Source organism: Cervus canadensis, chromosome 22, assembly GCF_019320065.1.
Source record: "Cervus canadensis isolate Bull #8, Minnesota chromosome 22, ASM1932006v1, whole genome shotgun sequence".
Taxonomy (NCBI): domain Eukaryota; kingdom Metazoa; phylum Chordata; class Mammalia; order Artiodactyla; family Cervidae; genus Cervus; species Cervus canadensis.
Window position 1 is genome coordinate 4,292,447 of NC_057407.1, and position 20,995 is coordinate 4,313,441.

General features: G+C 52.7%; 1 protein-coding gene across 1 annotated transcript; it reads right to left on the reverse strand.

Moving 5' to 3' along the window:
* Positions 1 to 518: 518 nt before the first annotated feature.
* On the reverse strand, positions 519 to 19,668 carry EFCAB12 (EF-hand calcium binding domain 12). Its single transcript, XM_043442908.1, has 9 exons — positions 19,505 to 19,668; positions 14,724 to 15,169; positions 12,299 to 12,481; positions 9,492 to 9,648; positions 8,947 to 9,143; positions 7,847 to 8,060; positions 3,562 to 3,721; positions 1,886 to 1,942; positions 519 to 1,029 (listed from the first exon to the last, which is right to left on the reverse strand). Exons 1-9 carry the CDS (start codon positions 19,551 to 19,553, stop codon positions 771 to 773), a joined length of 1,722 nt encoding a protein of 573 aa, XP_043298843.1. The 5' UTR covers positions 19,554 to 19,668; the 3' UTR covers positions 519 to 770.
* Positions 19,669 to 20,995: the final 1,327 nt, after the last annotated feature.

Sequence of the window (20,995 nt, forward strand, 5' to 3'; positions counted from 1 at the left end):
GGAATGTCTTGTCCAAAATCACATCTCTGGCGGCACCACACCTCAGGAATCCTGCTTGTCCTGCGGCCGTAGGAGTCAGCTGGGATGCCCAGCACAGAGGCACTGAGCTAACAGCAGCCCACAGGGTGTGTGTCGTGATGGAAAAGGTCTTGACGGGGTCAGATGGGTGAGTCAGGGGAAGGGCTCATGAACCAGAGAGTATGCTTGCAGTTGCAAAAGGCCCAAGAGTTTTGGAAGTAGTGACCCAAAGGGCTCTGTCTTGAGGGTGTATGAGGGACATGCTTATTTTATTTCAAGAGGAGGGCACAAGGGTACCCACACTGCCTGCTGCTTGCTGGTGGGCACTGAGGTCCGGGATGAGAGGCTGGAGAGGTCATGCCGGCATCCCCATCAACACCCCAGGAAATGTGCCTGCTGTTTTCCCCAGACCCTGGACCCCAGCTTTCCAACACCCCTCTGGTCACAGCTCCTGAGTCCAGAAATTACATCAGCTGAATCACAGGTGAAATGAGGAAAACTCCAACCCGGTTTTATTTCAACAGGACAGAGGTTAGGAGAGGGAGACACTCAAAAACCACATCTTTCCCTGGACACATCCACCCTCTGAGACACTAGACGCTTTGTCTGGAGACAGCTGGCCCAGGCCTTCCCATTGAAACGGCTTCTTTTGCTTGGCTCTTTGACGCCCTCCCTGCGTCTACGGCTCTGGGCTGCTAGCTGCACTGATGCCTGGCCCCAGGATGGCTGGGTCTGGCGGCATCTGGGCCACTCTAGTTGATATGATAGATCTTGTGGGCATCGTAATGGGCGTAGGTCACGTAATTCATGTCCTTAATGGGCCACCAGCGGTCGGGGTGGTAGGTGGCCGAGTAGACGTGGGGCTGCTGTTGGACACAGCTGAAGATGGCCAGGCTCCGGTCCATGGTCACGATGGGCAGGTAGAGCCGCAGCTTGTCCAGGAGGTGACCCGGCCAGAAGAAGTTGGGATGGGTTAGCTGCGGACCGCTGGGCTTCTTCTCCTTCAGCTTCCTGGGGAAGGAGAAGACAGAGACAGTTGTCATGGAGACAGGGGGCAGCTGGGGCTCCTTCCCCAGCGGAGGCGCAGCACTGTGCTAAACACTCTAGTACTCTGTTGTCCTGTCTGCCTCACCAGCGAGGACCCGGAGGCCTAGAGAGGCGAAGTCATTTCCCCAAGGCCACGCAGCTGGCAAGTGGCGGGGGGCGGGCTTGACTGCCAGTCGGCTGCCTCTAAATCCAGACTCTTAACGTGCACAGCACCTGTTCTGTAGAGGCGTTTTCACGTGCTGTTCAGAGGGCAGCCGCTGGAGTCAGCACACCTGGTGGGTCCAAATCTCTGCGTCACCACTTAATCGATCCGTGACTCTGAGCAAGGAAGCTAAGCTTCCGGTACGGCAGTTTCCTCGTCTGTGAAATGGGACTGTTAAGAAAAACTTCATAGGGCTGTGGAGAGGATTTACGTGAATTAACGAGTGGAGAGCAGGGTCTGCCTGGCACTCTTGTGTGCGCATGCGTGCTAAGTCTCTTCAGTCGTGTCCGACTCTCTGTGACCCCGTGGACTGTAGCCCGCCAGGCTCCTCTGTCCATGGGATTCTCTGGGCAAGAATACTGGAGTGGGTTGCTATGCCCCTCTGCAGAAGATCTTCCCGACCTAGGGATCAAAGGCTCCTGCAGTGCAGGTGGATTCTTTACTGCTGAGCTCCCAGGGAAGCCCCTGGTGCTCCTAACAGTCACTTTACAGATCCTCAGCTCCTGGGCCCTGAGTCCTGGATGCTGGGTCTCATGGACCCTGCAATACTTGAGTCCCGGGTCCCTTCCTCACACCTGCCCGCCCCCCACCCCCCAGAGTTAGATGATCACTACAGACCTGGTGAAGTCCTCAAATTCCTTAAAATTGATTTTCTTGATTTTCTTCGGCATTTTCCTGGTGGAGGAGAGAGAGAGAGGTATCTTGTCAGGAGATAGGAAATCCAGGTCAGTGGGGCCTCAGGGAGTAAGTAGGTCAGGGTGACGGGGGCCCACCTCTGAGTCCAGACCAGAGCCCTGGAAAGAGAACTTCTTCCCCCTGGGCAGGGCCCTGACTCTGTCCGCCATGCTCCAGTGGAACACACAGTGGACTGGAGTGTCTAGACCTCTGGGCCCCTACTGGGGAGGCAGACAGGACGGCAGCCCTGGGCTCCTAGCCTGGCTGGTTGGGTGACTTGGGACAAGTCAGTCCGCTTGTGGGGGCCTCGGGTTTCCTGTTCCCCGGCATGGAGACTTCTCAAGTCATTATGAGACATGCTCAGTCATCTGAATCCTTTTTGCACCCGCGACTCCCATTTGCCCTCCAGAGCTGAATCCCGCCTTGAGGACAAGTGTGGTAAAAGCTAACGCCCCAAACCTGGAGCCTGGTAGACATCACTTAATCGCCACAGCACTCTTTCCCAGCAAGCCTGCATCTGGCCTCGGAATCTTTGACAAGGCATGCTAAGGAGCCAATGAAACCAGTCCACCCTTGCCCCGGGGGGACCTCTATTCTTTATAACTGGGGCCTGTCGGAGCAGGACAGAAGTCACTTTCTCAGCTTCTTGAGGTTCATGGCTCGGGAACTGGTGGCAGCCACGCAGGGGATCAGAGGGGACTCTCTAGGTGACCAGCTGCCCAGCTCCCCCTCATTTCTTCCCCGCCGGGGCTGTGGCCAGCGCCACCTGCAGGCGAAGCCCACTCCTACACTCAAGAATGGCCTGAAGGGATGGGCTCTGACGATCAGTGCTCAGGCGCTAAGGGTCCTCACTGTGTGTGTGGTAGAGCTGTTAGGCCCATTTTACAGATGAACACGCTGAGGTTCAGTGAGCGAGGTAACTGTCCATTTGATCCCTGGTCTGTGATTTCCACTCGGCTCCACTGCTTCCCACCCCGGCTGTCTGGCCAGGCCACCCGAGCAGGCATCTGGCAGCGATGGATGGGGTGGACAGTTCCTCAGCCCCTCCCCCGTCACGGGATCTGGTCAGCGGCCCCTTCTCCCCTCCCCCCCTCCACTCTGCAGTGCCCACCAAAGCTGGTTGGTAGCCTGCTCACCGGTCACCTCCTGACAAAGGAGGGCATTCTCTTAGAGGGGACTTGGGCTGATCTGAGGGTCGGGGGAGGCCCCAGGGCAGAGTTCTTTTCTCTGGGCGGGGGTGTGCACGCCCACCTTTTGCTAGAGAAGGCAGAAGAGGGGTTGCCACCACTGTCCTTGGAAGGGGCCCTACACCCAGCCCACGATTCGTGAAGAGGCCTCCCCGGTTTCTCGAAGAAGTCCTTCTTTTTAACCTTTTCCAGAGACCTTAAGGTTGCGTAGGATGTAGTCAGGAGGGCAGCTGCGTGGGGGTGAGGCAAGGAGGCTGGGGAGACGCGTGCAGGGGGAGCACGAGGCCAGTCCGTGGGGATCAGGTGGGCTGGACATGCCGGGCAAGGACACAGACACCGGCCCATGACCCCCCCGTAACTGCCTACCACCCCCCAGCCACGAGGCATCAGTGGGCAGGAGCGCAGGGTGGGGAGGAGGGGCTGACACTCAGCTTGTCAGGCTTCTGAGCCACAGGAGCGGGAACGGCCTGGGGCTGGAGCGGGGCCAGGTTCGCACTGAAGGGCTTGAAGTCTGAGTAGTAGCCTCCCGGCTGCCGGATCGGGCGCACCTGGTCCTTCTGGAAAATGATCTTGTCCCCTGGGTACATCAGGGCTGTGAGCAGGAGGAGAAACACGGCCTGTCAGCCCGAGACCCCTCCCCAACCCAGCCTTTGGGGCCGAGGGGGGCTATTTTTAAAAACAAATTCACATTCTTGTTTGAAAAGATTTTTCTTATATACATTTTTTTTGGACTTTTTTTTTTTGGTCTCCAGTGGCACATGGAGTCTTTTTTTTTTTTCCCCCCACGTGGAGACTTAGTTCCCTGACCAGAGATCAAACTCACAGTTCCCTGCACTGGAAGCTTGGAGTCTTAACCATTAAGCCTCCAGGGAAGTCTCTTTACTTTTTATTTTTAAATGATGGTAGGTTCACAGCAAGTTGCAAAAAATAGTGCAGTGGGTCCACAAGCCCTTCTGCAGCCCGCCCCCGCCCCCGCTCCATGGTGGTGAGTGCGTCCTGGCAGCACGCTGTCGGGAAGTGGGGCTGGCAGGCTACCACTCAGGGGACCAGAGATGAGGGCGCCTGTTCAGAACCAGGGCGGCGGTGGCCCCGAGGCCTGGAGGCAGGTAGGAGGGAGCGTGGCCCCACAGCCTGCTCTGCAGGGTCAGGAGTCCTGGTCAGGAGTCCCTCAAGGAGGAAAGGAGGCCTCACCCAAGACGTCACTGGATTAACTTAGACTCGGTGGATGGTGGGTTTTCTCGTGCAGGAGAAGCGCTGGGGGCCCCACCCTCCTGCAACTACTGAGCAGGGCTCGCCCTGGCATCTCATGTTCTGGATACAGTGATGGAGGTTTACTCTCCAGGTTATTAATTTTTTTAAGGTTTTTTTCTTTTTTTTTTTTTTCAGTTGGTGAATCAACTACAGTTTATTGCTTAGAATGCCCCTTCTCCTTATCTGGCCAACACAAATTTACTTCTTTATTTACATGATCGATTTTGGCTGAGAGGCTTGTGGGATCTTAGTTCTCCGACCAGGGATGGAACCCATGCCCCTTGCTTTGGAAGCTCAGCGTCTTAACAACTGGACCGCCAGGGAAGTCCATGATTTTTTTTTTATTATTGTTATTGATATTTATTTATTTGGTGGCACCAGGTCTTAGTTGCGAGGGAATTTCAATCTTTAGTTGCAGCATCTGGGATCTAGTTCCCTGACTAGGGGTTGAACTCAGGCCCCTTGCAGTGGGAGCATGAAGTCTTAGCCACTGGACCACCAGGGAAGTCCCAGGTTTTTCATGTTGGTTATTTGGGTGGAGGGCAGGGATTGCACAGGTGAGAAGGGAGAGGAGGGAAGGGGGAGATGGGCAACATCAACATTTTTAAAAGGTTTACATGATTTTTAAACTACATTTTTTAATGTATATACATATAGGACTTTTTAAAAATGACTTATAGAACAAATCCATGTGAATAGCAAATAAATAGGAAAAAGATTTGTGAAAGGACAGTCGTTAAATATTATTGGTGGTCAACTCAGGCTGGGGGATTTTGTTTGGATTTGTTTTCAAAAATGTAAATGAGAAAGATTTATCTATAAAATTAGGGGGAGCAGAACAATAAAGCTATATTCAGTGGGGAGGGGAAATACCTCGATGTTCTAGAAGTCTGGCCCATGAGCTTGAGGCCTGGGGTCTGAGCCCACCAAGCTCTAGCCTCAGGCACAGACCTGGAAGTGCTGGTCTCTGTCATGGACAGCCAACAGACAGTGGCCAGGACAGTGGCCAGAGATGGACTAGCGTCTTTTCCACTTGGACCAGTCAGAAGCAAACGGAAGCCCACCCACAAATGCTCCTATGTGCCCATGAGTGAGGGATCCTGCAGACACGTGAAGCTCAGCTGTGTGCGGGCCCAGGAGCCAGCAAAAGCCGGTGGTGGAGAGAATCAGTAAAGCCTCGATCCTCTGGTGGGGACAGATCAGCCGGCACGTCTGGGGGCAAGACCTAGCCCGCAGGAGCAGTTGTGTGCCTGGGAATCCTCCCTACGTTTTAGAACACATGCAGCCCCACCGTGCGCCAAGCCCAGGTGATCTGGGAGCATGAGACTCCCCGAGGAAGGAGGGAGGAAGGATGATTTCGTGAAAAGTCAGGGTCGAGAGCTGTGGGGTCACCTGCTGTATCTCTGCCCTTCAGCCCAGATGGCAGCAAGCAGCTGCCCAAGCGAGGGGCGTGCAGCTTGTGCGGGAGACAGTGACCATTTAGGCTGGTTGGCCTGTGTTCCTGAAGGCCGTTAGCCACTTCCTCCTGTATAGACCTGTTATGGCCTGACTTGTATTCCCCCAAATTCATATATTGAAGCCCTGACCCTTAGAATTTGTATTTGGGGAAGAGGCCTTTCAAGAGGTGATAAAGCTAAAATGAAGCCACTAAGGAAGGCCTGCATCCAGTCTGACTGGTGTCCTTAGCAGAGGAAATCTGGACACAGAGACAGCAGGGGCGCATGTGTGCATGGAAATGACCGTGTGATAGACAGCCAGACGGTGACTATCTGGAGGCCACGGAGAGCGATCTCAGCGGACATGAACCCTGCCAGCACCTTGGTCTTGGACTCTCCAGCCTCCACAATGGTGAGGAAGTACCTTTCTGCTGTGTAAGCCCCCAGTCCGTGGTGTTTTGTTACAACGGTTCTACCAAACTAATACAAGACCCAAGGTCCTCTACACTGAGCGTCTGTTTCCCCTCCCAGGGGGAAAAATAAGGAAACCACCAACTGTGACTGCTAACTCTTGTTCTCAGGGAAGTCAGGGCACTTTCCGTGTGTCCCTTTATCAGAAAACCACAGCCCAGTAGGGCCACAGCTCCTTCCTGCAAGGTTCCTACAGGAAAACCTCTGCCCTCCAGTGCAGCAGAGACCAGCTGTTAAATATATACTTTATAAATGTGGGATGCCAGCATCATTACATGGTCATCAGGGGCCTATCGGGCCACTCCTCTGCCCCATGTCTCAGAAGCATGCAGTTCCCCCAGGAGTGGAGGGTTCAGATCTGCTTGGATATATGGGAACACAGGTCCTGCCCCAAGCAGAGGGCGGGACCAGTGCCAGAGCTCAGGGTTGAGACCTGTGGGCCCAGCAGAGGGCAAAGGGCTTCTGCAGAACCGGTCTCCCGGTGCATTCTTCCCTCTGTGTGGCAGAAGCACGGAGAAACAGGCCTGGCCAAGACGAGTGGGTTTGGAACACTCCACGTGTCGTCGCGGTTACCTCTCCCAGCCAGGCTTCCTGTCTGAAATCGCCTACTCTAATAAGCAAACTAATTCATACTTAGGAATAACAAAATAGTTTCCCTTTATCGTGCAATCACAATTCCCAAGGACAAAAGCATATTTGTAAAAAAAAATATCAGACATAAATATTAAATGAAACAATGCATTGTCTGCAAGTCTCATTCTTCAACCATCTTTTCCCTGATCCTGCGATAGTTTTATCTGCTTAAGGAAATGGCTCTTATTGTCAGTAAATGTGAATACCAAATAATTATGATATAACTACATTATTTCATCTTAACAACTGCCTTTTGAGGTCTTCAAGTTCCTTTTTCTAGGAAACATCACATGCACAGATTCACTCTTATAACACCAATGTATTTCCTACATCGACAGGATAGTCGGTGCTCATTCGGGACTGTTCCTCCTGGCCCACCGCTGGCTCCCTCACCTGGAACTCCAGTCCTGGTGCTCCCTTCCCTAGGCTGGGGAACGGGGACTCCGGGCCTATGGAGCAGAGTGTGGGCCCTGCAGAGCTGTAAAAATCCCTTCTCACAGCGAACCAGGGGACTTCCCTGGTGGCGCAGGGGACAGGAATCTGCCTGCCAGTGCAGGGGACGACGGGTTTGATCTCCGGTCTGGGAGGATCCCACGTGCTGCGGAGCATCTAAGCCCGTGTGCCTCAACGGCTGAGCCTGTGCCGGGGAGCCAGTGCTTCACGAGAGAAACCGCCGCCCTGAGAAGCCCGTGCGCCGCCACTAGAGGGCAGCCCCCGCCCCCCGCACCTGGAGAAAAAGCCCCCGTGGCGACAGAGCCCCAAATAAATACAAGCGAACCCGGTGGGGCTGTTCTTCCCCCCGCCCCGCTTCTCCGCCGCGTCCCCGCGGTGTGGTTGGGTGCTCGTCGGCTGGGGAAGGACAAGCCTCAGGTGGCTGCCCCCCTGGCCCCCCGCTCGGGGCCCCCCTTGGCACCTTCCCAGCGTACCTCTCATGAGGATGTCCTCGGTCAGCGGGAGGCCGTGCGCCTCGCAGACCTTCCAGCACTGCAGGTAGACCAGGAAGGTGTCCATGCGGGACCTGTTGAGGATGCCCTCCATCTCCCCGTGGACGGTGGACGGCAGGCAGTGCTCGTCGAAGTGCTTGTCCCCGCTGCGCACCAGGCGGCACTGCTCCGCGTATTGGATGGAGGGGAGGGCCAGCTGTGGGGAGAGCGGAGGCGGGCACTCACTCCTCCTCGCCTCCCTCCGGGCCCAAGGCAGACGCGGAGCCTCAGCCGCCTCTGCCCCCAGGCCCCGTGAGTGCAGGTGTTGATGTCAGCCACTCGGGAGGAAAAATCACCCGTGGTCAAGGTGACCCCTGAATAACATGTGAATGGTCCCGGCACAAGGTTCTGTGTGCACGGCTCCCTACACAGAAGCGCACACGCGACCGTATACACACACAGAAAGCCCGGTGCGTGCGTGCTAAGTCGCTTCAGTCTTGTCCAACTCTTTGCAACTCCACGGACTGTAGCCCAGCAGGCTCCTCTGTCCGTGGAATTTTTCCTGGCAAGAATTCTGGAGTGGGTTGCCATTTCCATTCTCCAGGGGATCTTCCCGACTCAGGGATTGAACCTGGGTCTCCTGCATTGCAGGCAGATTCCTTACCATCTGAACCCCCAGGGAGGCACCTAGAACAGTGCATGACGCATCACAGGCTCTCAATAAATATTTATCGGGCGAATTAATTCATCCGGTCAGTTCTCCCTTCCTTCACTCGACGTGTGTTTCTGGAGTGCCTACTCAGTGCCAGGCCCCAGGCCAGGTTCTTGGACTCCAGCTGTGATGCATGTGCAGTCCTGGCCTCAGGATTCAGTCATGATTCAACAGTTGGAGGAAGGGAACTCGGTACTTTCAGAAACATCCTATCAACTCATCTTATCAGAAACCTTGGGAGGCAGGTGTTGTTCATACACACAGAGGAGGGAGCGAGGAGGTAAGGAAGCCGGGACCCCCAGAGCTCCCCCGGCCAGAAGCTGGGGCACGTGGGCAGGTGGGCCCAGCCTGCCCGCTCCCCGGGCCCCGTCCCTCCCGCTGGTGGGGGCACCTTGTTCTGCCGCTTCCTGTCTCGGTAGTGCTTGCCCACGTCTTCCATCTCCTCTAGCGTCATGGGCCGTGCCTCCATCTCCGTGTCGACCACGGGCACCGTCAGCAGGTCCATCTTGGGAGCCTCTGGGGATACATCCGCCTTCTGCTTCGGGGATGGACTCTGTGCGGAGCCACCGTCCGAGGATGATCTGGAATCTAGGGGCGGAGGGAAGAGGCGGAGGAAGGGGGAGCTGAGAGGGTGCCTGGCCACGGAGCCCTTCGGGCAGTGACCAGTGTCACCGAGCGGGCACCTAGAAGGCGTCCCTTCTTCCAGTGCCTCTGTGGCCTTCTCCTCCCTCTCCCGCACTCGGCCCCAGCCTTCCTGGCGCCATTCCCATCCTCTAGCATCCTGCTTTTCCAGGCCTGCTTCAGGCCTCTGCGGCCCCGGGCAGAAATGAGATCGTGGCCCTGCCGCCTTCTAGATTTGAGACTGTGGCCAGGCAGTCAGCCTCTCTGAGCGTCAGCTTCCCCCCTGCACGGGGAGCGGCGGAGGCGGATACGTACTCTCTGTCGCAGTGGTCAGGGTGCTTCGCTGCTGAGCCAAAGACCACTGCTTGTAGGTGCTGGCCAGGTTATCCATCGTGATGCTGTTGTGCTTCCCCAGAGAGCTGAGGTAGATCACAATGTCCTCCACCTCCTGGCTTTTCAGAGGGACTCTACTCTGAGGAGACAAGAGAAGCCCCCAGGTGGGCAGCCTCGCTCCAGACGTCCTGCTGGGATGGCCAAGGCCTTGCCAGCCTGGCCCCGCCTCCCCGTTGAGTTTCATCCTCAGCCGCCCCCAGCTCACATTCCAGGGTCCCTGCGAAGGAGCTCAGAGCCTCTCCCTGGGGCCCTGCACATTTCTCACCCTCTGCCTTGACTCAGCCGTTTCCCACTTTCTGCCTGAACATCTCCCATCCCTCCTTGCAAACCCCGGTCCAGACGTGTCCCCCATCTTTGCAGAGGCCGTTACTTCTCCCTCTGGCCTCCCTGCCCACTCCATTCCAATCTCAGCCTTCCTGTGCCGGACTGGAAGGAGGATCTCACATCTGTCATCCTTGTCCGTGAGGGACACAGAGGCCTCCCTTAACTGAAGTAAAATAGAGTTGGAAATCTGATGCCTGGGACTCTTTTAAGGGTGACGGGCAACTTTGGAGAAATACAATACTTGCCAGCAATACTGAATATTCAAGAAAAAACAGTGTGAAAGGAAATGTATCTTTGCCAGCTTCTTTACACGCTGAGCTTTACTTAAAGATGATCAGAACTCACCTGGTGCTAAAGGATTTAGTGTTTGATCTTTTTTTTTTTTTTTCTTTTTTTAGCCTCCTCCCTACCGCCCTGGGACCACATCCTTTAGCCCTTCCTCCTCCAAAACAGGAAGCGGTGACTCCAAAACCCCAAAAGAGATATCCACCCACTCCCCCTCCATCAGCCAGGACCTCAGAGAGGTAGCAGGACCGGAGGGCCCTACACAGGTTCATGTGCCTTTCTCAATTTCTGATATGAGCCAAATTGAAGAAAAATTGGGATCCTTTTCAGAAAATCCTACCAGATACAGAAAAGAATTCCTCCGCCTTACACAAGCATATCATTTAACCTGGAATGATCTTTATTACATCCTAAATGCCACTTTAACCCCTGACGAAAAGGAACGGATATGGCAGGCAGCCCAGACTCATGATGATCAGCTCCACAGCCAAGATAGGACTAATCCGATGGCTGATGATGCAGTCCCTTTAACTGAGCCACGGTGGACGTATCAAGCAGGTGATGCCGGCATCCAGTACCTGCATCATATGATCGCCTTTTTACTAGAAGGAATGCTAAAAAGCTCTCAAATTCATGTTAACTACGATAAGATTAGTGACTCAAGAAAAAGATGAAAATCCTGCCCTTTTTCTTTCACGGCTTACTGAGGCAGTCCAAAATTACACTAATCTAGATATTTTCACCCCCGCCGGACTTCTGTACCTACATGTCCAGTTCAGGAGCCAGTCAGCCATTTTTTTGTGTGTGTGTGTAATAAAGTTTTATGGAAATATAAAGGAGATAGAGAAAGCTTCTGACATAGGCATCAGAAGGGGGCAAAAGAGTACCCCGTGTTTGATCTTTTTGATGATGTTAAGGACCCTTTATTTTTTGTTTTAAATGCTTTGAAATGTTAAGATAACTACATGGCATAAAATCAAAGCGTAAAACTGCTGGCAATTTAAGACTGAAAAAAGTGTAGCATTCCCCTTCTTTCCTAAAGTTTTTTTAAAGGTATCATGTATTCAAAATATATAAAAGCTTTAAGTCACCCAGACCAGGAGTCAGCAAACTTTTTCTAGAAAGGGCCAGATGGTAAATATTTTAGGCTCTGAGCCATGTGGGTCTCTGTCATCACTACTCAACTCTGCCCTCCTGGCATGAGAGCAGCCATGATGACGCATAGACAAATGTGTGTGGCTGTGTTCCAATAAAACTTTATTGACAAAAAAACAGGAGACCAGTTGGATTCGACTTCTGGGGCATAGTTAGCAGAGCTCTGCTAGAACAACAGGGCTATCTCTGATGATGGGAAGGTGCTGTGTCTGAGGGGTCCGGCAGCAGAGCAACTGCTGAGCACTCCAACTGTGGCCACTATGCCTGAGGAACTGGAGTTCTGGTTTTATTTATTTACAGTTAAATTGAATTTTTGAATAACCCATCAAGGTGTGGTCCAAGGACCCACACCATGGGCATCGCTGGGAGCTTGTTAGCATGCAGCATCCTGAGGGGGCTACCCTGGTGGTCCAGCGGTTAGGACGCCTTGCTTCCACTGCTGGGGGCCCAGGTTTGATCCCCGGTCAGGGAACTAAGATCCCATAAGCTGCGTGGTGCCTCTCCCCATCAAAAAAAAAAACAAAAAAAACGAAGGCAGTATCTTGGGACCCCCACACAGAGGTACTGGGACAGAAGCTGCGTTTAACAATACCCCTGTGTGAGTCACATGCCAGTGATGGTTCCAGAAGTTCTAGAAGGTTCTAAAGGCAGGACTGAAGATCCAGCTGTCTCTGTGCTCAGTTCTGGGGTCTCACTGGCAAGACAGTGATTCCCTAAGCAGCAGGCTGGTTACAAGGCTGGCTCTACAGACTTCCCACTCAGGTAGGGCCTTTCAAGGTCAGACTGGGGCAAGGTGGCCTTAGGGGTCTGATGGGGGCCTCAGGTTAAGCCACATGTTCCAATCCGGCTTTACATGTAATACGGGGGAGAGTCAGAGCAGGGCTGGGGATAGCGTAGTGGGGCTGTGGAGGTACATGGGCACCCCCACCCCACCTCAGGCCAGCAGGGGCGGGGGAGGCGCTTACCGCCTTGAGAACCGCGATGAACTCCTCCCTGGAGATCTGGTGCTCGCCCCGGTCCGCCTTGTGGAACAGCTCCAGGATCTTCATCTTGTGGCAGGGCAGGTGGGGGAACAAGGTCGACAGGGCGGGGGGTTCGGGCAGCTGGAGCTGGGGCACCTGCCGGCGGGAGGGTCGCTGGCTTTTCTTCTGAAAGAGGCAAGAGAAGGGGGCAGAGGGGAGCATTCAGGAGACACCACGGAGCTGGGTCCCCAGATTTAGAGACAGGAAAGACAGAGGCCGAGCCATGCCACCCAGACAGCAGGGTGGAGGGCACAGGGCGCAGGCTTCCGGCAGGCGCGTCCTGCCACGGGAGGCCTGGGCCGCTTGGCTTCTCTGAGCCTCCAAGTTCGCATCAGGCACAAGAGGTTTGGACAAAATGAGAACTAGGACTTCATGCTTACCCCATCTCTCCTGTCAGACCAGTCACTATTATAATCCCACTGGGCTCTCAGTGCATCAAAATATGAGCCCCTGCCTGAAGCCACCTGGAGCCTCTGCTTCCCCCACTTCCCAGCCTCTGGCCCCCCGGGGCCTCCCACCTGGAATACCTCTCCCTTTTCCATCTGTCAGAATCCTACTGCTCTTCCCTTTCCAGGTAAACGGGAATACAGTCAGCCCTCCATGTCCATGGACTCCACATCCATGGATTTGAAAACTCCAGAAAGTTCCAAAAAGTAAAGCTTGAATTTGTCACAGGCTGTCAACTGTTTATGTCATACTTAACATGATATTTATAACTATTCACATGACCTTTACATTATATTAGGTAATCTAAGTCATCTAGAGATGATTCAAATGTAAGGGAGGATGCTCGTGAGTTATATGCAAATACTCTGCCCTTTTATATGAGGGTCTTGAGCATCTTCAGATGTTGTTATCCGTGGGATACCCCCCAACAGATAGCAGGGTAAACTACTTAGGAATACCGTTCCTTTAGTGTGGTGGAGCCCTTGACAGTTTACAAAAGGCCTTTTTGTTCCCTAGCTTATAGCGCCTCAGCGGCCTGGAGTCTCTTAGTGACCTGGAGTCAACTGCAGAGTCATTAATCTCTTGTGTCTGCCTCCCCCACTAACATGTGAACACCCTGGGAGCAAGACCACGTCTTACTCAGCTACATTCCCCACCTCCTATGCTTGTACTGAACAAAGCCCCCAGCCCTGTGCAAGCAGGCAGTAATGGTTTGCTGAATGGATAAGAAGAATGCCGTGAATTCGATATTAGGTATTAGCTTCCCTTTTCACAAATGAAGAAATAGGCTCAGAGAGGTGAAGTGACTTGCCCAGGGTCACACAGCAAGTAAGCAGTGGATTTCTAACCCAAGTCCAGTGCTTATACCTAGAGGCTGGGCTGCTGGCCGGAAAGGGTGTGTGAGAACCACGAAAGCTGGGTTTTGACTATGATTATACCAAGGACCGACTCTGAAGTTTGGGGGCTAACCCAAATGAAACCAGTAATTCTGCAATAATAATAAAAATGACAAACATTGAACGAGGGCTCACTATATGCTCAGCATGTCTCAGGCACCCTATACATATTAATCCATTTGGATTTTGCAGCAACCGTGGGAAGCAGGCACAATGGTTCTCCCCATTTAACAGTTGAGGAAACTGAGGCCTGGATCATATGGCTAGGAAGTAGCAGAGCTGGGTTTAAACCCAAGTTATCTGACCTCTTATGCCAGCTTTACCTGAACTGGGAGAATTTTCAGGTGTCTGGGTTGGATGCATTTGGAAGATGAGGGCTCTGGCTACTGACTGCCAGGTACTATCCCTATGGGCTTGGACAATATATGGCCTCACTGAGCTTCTGTCTTCATATTTATAGAGGGAACAATATGTATAATATACACAGATTCATATACAAATGTTGTAAAATGTTTTCTTAGAAAGGAAAAGATTTATAAGATTTCCTTCCATTCTCACAACTGTGATCTTCATAATAGCCCTGTGAACACATGGCGGGGGGTGGGGTGGGGTGTGTGTGTACGTGTGTGTGTGTGTGTGTGTGTGTGTGTGTGTATGTGCTCAGTCGCATTTGACTCTTTGCGACCCCACAGACTGCAGCCCGTTGGGCTCTTCTGTCCATGGCATTCTCCAGGCAAGAATATGGGAGTGGGGTGCCCTTCCTTTCTCCAGGGAATCTTCCTGACTCAGTGATGGAACCCGGGTCTCCTGCATTGCAGGCGGATTCTTTCCTGTCTGAGCCAATAGGGAAGCCCAACAAGAGATCACAAGTACCCCTCTTTTTCAGGACTTCTGTCCCAGGACTCCCCTGGACTGGGAGTGGGGATGGTAGGGGTTAGGGTGAGATCCCCACCCTTCCTAATCTGAGGGAATGAGCAAGCCCCTAACACCCGAAGTGTCCGCGCCTGGCAAACCGGGCTGCTCACCGCGGTGTCCCTGCTCATGACCAGCTGGCTTGGCAGCCGAGCCACGTGCCGAACCTTGTGGATATCACGTAGGACTTTAGCCTCAGACAGCGTGAGGCTGGCCTTGTTCTGCAGCCACCTCTCGACGTTGCCGAAGGATTCCAGGTCTTTCCGCATCTTCAGCCTCTTTCTGAGCCACGCCCTCGGGTCCTCCGGCTGTTCTTGGATGTCGACTTCCGGGGCCTTGGGGGTGGGGGTGGGCTCCGTGGGAGTCTGGGGTTCGGGCGTTGGGCGGACGGGCCTCAGAGCCTCCTTCTGCGGCAGGACGATGACCCGCCGGCGGCTCCTGGGCGGCTGGAAGTCCTGCTTGAACTGCTTGAAGCAGTGGGCGATGACCGCTTCAGGGTTGAACACCGGCTCCTTGCTGGCATTTTCATCGTCAGACAAGGACTTAGACTGGTAGAACCCTTGGAGGAAGAGGGTTAGAAGGTGAGTTCCTATCAGGATGAGGACCAAAGGAGTCAGGAAGGAGAAATGCTTCAGCGCTGGGCTGTGTGTCAGGGAGCCTGGCTTCCAGGCCTGACTTCATTGTTGCCTTGCAATGATGGTGAAAATATTTACATCTAACGCGCCTGGGCACTCTCCGCGGCAGGCACTGTGCTAAGGGATTTCTGTGCTTTCTCATGGAACCCATCTTAGGTTCTAATCTTACTCCACCAGGCTCTGCCTGCACCTTACTCGTTGGCAATCAGAATGACCTTTTTGAAATGCCATTCTGATGGTCTGAACATCAGAGGCAGCCTAGTGCTGGAAACAGCTGAGGCTTTGCAGCCAGAGTGCTCTGGCCTGAGTCCTAGCCCAGCTGCTTATGGGCAGCATGACCTCTTATTCTTTCTGGGTCTCAATCTCTTCATCTGTAAAATGGGGATAATGATGGTACCTGCCTTACTGTGTGGTAGAGATGCTTAGAATCTAGTTTATTCATAATGCTCAAGCATGCTCAGTCATGTCCAACTCTTTGTGATCCCCCTGCCCTCCATGGACTGTCATCTGCCAGGCTCCTCTGTCCATGGGGTTTCCCAGGTGAAAATACTGGAGTGGGTTGCTATTTGCTCCTCCATGGGGTCTTCCTGATCCAGGGATTGAACTGAAGCCTCCTACACTAGCAGGCAAATTATTTAATGCTGAGCCACCAGGGAAGCCCTTGGTTGATGGTTATCTTTTCCAGTACACTTCGAACCAGGATCTCATCTCTCTTGTTCCCTGCTGGAGTCCCAGCGCCTCCACAGTGCCAACATACACTGGGAGCTCAGTAGATATTTGGTGGTTGTTGCTCAGTTGCTCCGGCATGTCCAACTCTTTGTGACCCCATGGACTGCAGCATGCCAGGCTTCCTTGTCCTTCACCATCTTCTGGAGCTTGCTCAAACTCATGTCCATTGAGTCGGTGATGCCATCCAACCATCTCATCCTCTGTGTCCCCTTCTCCTCTTGCCTTCAATCTTTCCCAGTATCAGGGTCTTTTTCAATGAGTCAGCTCTTCACATCAGGTGGCCAAATTATTGGAGCTTCAGCCTCAGCATCAGTCCCTCCAATGGATATTTGGGGTTCATTTCCTTTAGGACTTCCTTGTGGCTCAGATGGTAAAGTGTCTGCCTGCAATATGGGAGACTCAGGTTCGATTCCTGGGTTGGGAAGATCCCCTGGAGAAGGAAATGACAACCCACTTCAATACCCTTACCTGGAAAATCCCATGGACGGAGGAGCCTGGTAGGCAACAGTCCATGGGGTCACAAAGAGTCGGACACCACTGAACGACTGCACTTTCCTTTCCTTTAGGATAGACTGGTTTGATCTCCCTGCAATCCAAGGGACTGTCAAGAGTCTTCTCCAATGCCACAGGTCAAAAGCACCAATTCCTCAGTGCTAAGCCTTCTTTATGGTCTAGCTCTCACATCCATATGACTACTGGAAAAACCATAGCTTTGACTAGACAGACCTTTGTTGGCAAAGTAACATCTCTGCTTTTTAATATGCTGTCTAGGTTAGTCATAACTTTTCTTCCAAGGAGCAAGCATCTTTTAATTTCATGGCTGCACTCACCATCTGCAGTGATTTTGGAGCCCCCCCCCCAAATAAAATCAGCCAGTGTTTACACTGTTTCCCCATCTATTTGCCATGAAGTAATGGGACCAGATGCCATGATCTCAGTTTTTGAATGTTGAGTTTTAAGCCAGCTTTTTCACTCTCCTCTTTCACCTTCATCAGAAGGCTCTTTAGTTCCTTTTCACTTTGCTAAGTGAGTGAATTACAAGTGGATGGACCTAAGAAGTTGGCACCATGATTATACCCATTTCATAGATTAAGACACTGTGCTCAGCGAGGCCAGAGGACACACAGTTGATTAGTAGCAGAGGTGGGACATGAACTTTGGCTTTCCTGGCCCCAGAGCTCAGCTCTTAGCCATTTCTTGATATTACTCCAGGCTGTGACCTAATCCCACTGAGTCTCAATTCTTTTACTAAAATGTCAAAAACTCTGCTCTAGCAACCTTCCAAAACTGTTATGAAGAGCAAATGAATAACAGGTGTGGGAATGTTCTAAAATTCAGAAGGAACAGAGCATTATTATAAAAAAAATCTTAAAAAAAAAAAATCTTGCCACCTGCTACATCATTTTCCTGCTACAATGAAAACTCTCCTGCTTAAAACTTTTCTGTTACTCCCAGCTGCCTCCAGGATAAAGTTCAATCTCCTTAACAGGGCCCCACCTGTCGCACCCGCCCCTGCCAACCCCCCCCCCCCAATCTCTCCAGTGCTTCCTCCTCATCACTGCTTCCTCACCTTGTATTGGTTCCCAAGCTAACCTGACTGTGGTTCCAAGGTACCCCCTTCTGCCCCTGCCCCCCTTTCTGTCTTTGGAATGCACTTTCCTCTCCCCTGCTCACTTGGTCACTCCCTACTTGGCCTCAGAGGCTCAGCTCAGGCATCACCTGTCCCCAGAAGCATCCCAACCCCTCCCTCCTGCCCCTCTGGGTCCCAGAGCCCCCAGAGCCCCCTCATAGCATTTACCATATTTTTCTTGATGCCGATACTTTTTCCCAACAGCCTGTGAGTCTCCCAACGGTAAGAACTGTGTCTTACTTCCTGTGAATCCCCGGTACCCAGCCTGGCACAAAGTGAACAGTCAGTACAGTTGTTAAGTCTCTTTACGATGCACATGTGTTCCTTTCATAGTCAGAAAATGACTATGTATACATTAATGTGGACAGAAGTAAGCACTTCTCAACAACCCATGTATTATTCCTTTGACAACAAGATGCTGGGTTCAACTGAGAATGTAGCCATTCATCCAACCAGCATTTATTGAGAACTACCCAATGCTTTTTACAAATCTCTCCCTGAATTCCATCCTACCTCTCTGACTACTTACTCTTGGGCTTCTGTTTCCTATCCACTACTAAAAAGTCGATGGCTTCCAGGTTTACACTTGGGTGCTCTTGTGTTTTTTTTCAAACAATCCCCTCCACTCTCATTTCTCTGGCCCTCCATATGCAGAGGACTCTCATACCAATATTTATGACTTGGAATTAGCTCTGACTAATGGCAACCCACTCCAGTATTCTTGCCTGGAGAATCCCATGAACTGAGGAACCTGGTGGGTTTCCGTCCATAGGGTCACAGAGTCGGACACGACTGAAGTGATTTAGCATTCTACCTACACCTGCCCCCAAAGCACCTCAACTTGTATGGCTGACAAAGATCTCAAACTCAACCAAGACTGAACTTACCTCCACGTCCCTGTCTACTCTTCTGGGAGGTTCCTCATCTCTGTAGAAAGCACCTCCGTCTGCCAGTCATCCTGGCTACCAACCTGAGTGTCAACCTTGATCGCTCTTCCCAAGTTCTCTATCTAATCAGCCCCCAAGTCCCTGAAGTCCCCTCTCGCCTGGCGCCTTTCCCTAGCCTCCCGGGTTCTTTGGCCGGGGTATTTGGAACAGCTCCCCACTCCCAACATTCCAAGTCTGCCAATTCATTTCTGCATTTGCTGATGCTCCCAATCTGATCCCATTATTCTCAGTAGCTTCTCCATCTCCTGGCTCCCAAGATCTCTCGGGATCTCATCCCTTCTGACCCCTCTCACCACTCATCTCCAGCAGCACTTAAACTCTGAGCAGTTTTCTGAAGACACCATGTCTCTGGGCCTCTGTGCATGCTCTTCCCCTGGTTTGGAAGGCCTATCCTCCTCCTCCTGGCTTGGAGGACTCCGTGTAAAGATCTCTTCCAGGGCCGTGGAAGCATTCCCCGTCTCCCCCGCCTCCTCCGCGCTTAGCAGATCTCTTATTCCTGGGTGTCATCCTTGGACCCAGTATTCATCCCTTTTTCTGGGCTTATCCATATATCTGTCATTCACCTCTAAAGTTGTGGTGCTTATCAAGGACAGCAGGCTACCGGGCAAAGTTTGAAGACTGGTGTTCTTTTCCATGCCGCTTTTCCAGTACTGAATGTACTAAAGTCTGGTGAGGAAGCAGGGACAGTCCAGAGGGCCTGGACACCTTTCCCCGGGCACATGGGTTGGGCCTCTGGTTCCAAACCAAGGCGACTCGGCCGGCTTCTCCGGCCCTGGCCCGGAAATCTGAGAAACATGCATGACCTGCCCCCGACTCCTTGGCAACCCCGCACCCAGAGAGGGGACGGCACAATGGGATACCCGTCCTGTCCTAGCCCGCTTGCACCCGTCCACTCGGGGGTCGAGGGCTTCCCGGAGGTGGCGTTGATTCCCGGGAGCTTAGGGTGAGCTTACGGAGCAGCGACCGGAACGCAGCCTCGTACTCTTCTTTAGAGTCGTCCATGGTCGCGGCGCGGGGAGCTGGCGCTGAAGAGCGCGTGTAAATATGTGTGTGTGTGTGTGTGTGTGTGTGTGTGTGTGTGCGCTTGCGCGGGAGTATGAGGTATCTGAAAAGCAGTAATAACCAAGTTTGCAAGAGACAGGAGACCTGCGGAGCTTGGACGCAACTGTTGCCAGGACTACGGACGCCCCGCGCTGATTGGCTGGGCGCCGCCACGTGGCGGGAGGCCCGCCGGGAGAGGACTCACCAGGCCTGGAGTCCGGGAGAGGCAGCCTGGCTCCCTGCAAGGGTCCTGGGAGGGGCCGGGAGTAAATGGTGCAGAGCCTCTGGCTCCGCAAACAAACAAACAAAAACCCCATTGGATTTCTTAGATTGGCCCGGTGGCCCCTCAATCTGGAGTAATAAATCCCTGGTTTCCCCCTAAACCGTAGGGACTTCAGCAGGTCTCCACCTGTGTAGAACACGCCCTCCCTCCTCCAGATAGACCCCTAGTGAATCCTGGACAATAGAGGCAGTGTTTTTGCTATGCTTGGTCCCCGAGATACACAGTGCTGTTGCAGGAAGGGGGACCCCTTCCAGGGTCCGAAATCTGGCTCTTGTCTAACACTCGGAAATGAATTGTCTGAGGAGACACCTGCTGACAAAGCAAGAGGTTTTATTGGGAAAGGGCGCCCTGGCGGAGAGCAGAAGGGTAAGGGAACCCGGGAGAACTGCTCTGTCATATGGCTGGCAGTCTCGGGTTTTATGGTGATGGGATTAGTTTCGGGGTTGTCTTTAGCCAATCATTCTGACTCAGAGTCCTTCCTGGTGGTGCACGCCTTGTTCAGCCGAGATGGATGCCAGAGAGAAGGATTCTGGGAGGCAGTCGGACAGGTGGTGTCTCCTTTTGACCTTTCCGGAACTCTTCTGGTTGGTGGAGGCTTATTAGTACACTTACCAGGACCTTACCAGGACCTCCTGCCTTAAAACAACTCATGCAAATGGTTACTATGGTGCCTGGCCAGGGTGGGTGGTTTCAATCAGTGTGCTTCCCCTAACAGTGCCATGCTTTGGAAATAATAGAACCTGAGAAACATTGGGTTGGCCAAAAGGTCGCTCAGATTTTTCCATAGGATCTGAGGGAGAAGCTCGAAGGAACTTTCTGGCCAACCCAAAATTGGACCTGTCCATTGGATAGGCAAAAGGTGGTCTTGTTCAAACAATGGAATATATATTAGTCATTAAAAAGGAAGTACTTACACATGCTTCTTTGACAGGCTGGCACTTGGGACCCTTGGCTGCAGTGCTTATACCAGGACAAATGTCTCCTTGAGCAACTAAAAATGTGAAGAAACTATACAAGGGACTAAAATGAACAGGTAAGGGGTTTCTTCCTGGGGAGATGAAAATATCCTGGAGTTAGTGATGACAGTTGCACATTGTGAATGTACTAAAAACCATTGAAT

Bases quoted from the DNA above. Each gene is read 5' to 3' on its own strand.
- EFCAB12 (XM_043442908.1), bottom strand. From the start codon at position 19,553: ATGGACGACTCTAAAGAAGAGTACGAGGCTGCGTTCCGGTCGCTGCTC. The intron at 8,061-8,946 runs GTGCCCCCACCA...CTCTCCCCACAG, and splicing joins ACAGGAAGCGGCAGAACAAG to CTGGCCCTCCCCTCCATCCA. The intron at 3,722-7,846 runs GTACGCTGGGAA...TCCTGCTCACAG, and splicing joins CGAGGACATCCTCATGAGAG to CCCTGATGTACCCAGGGGAC.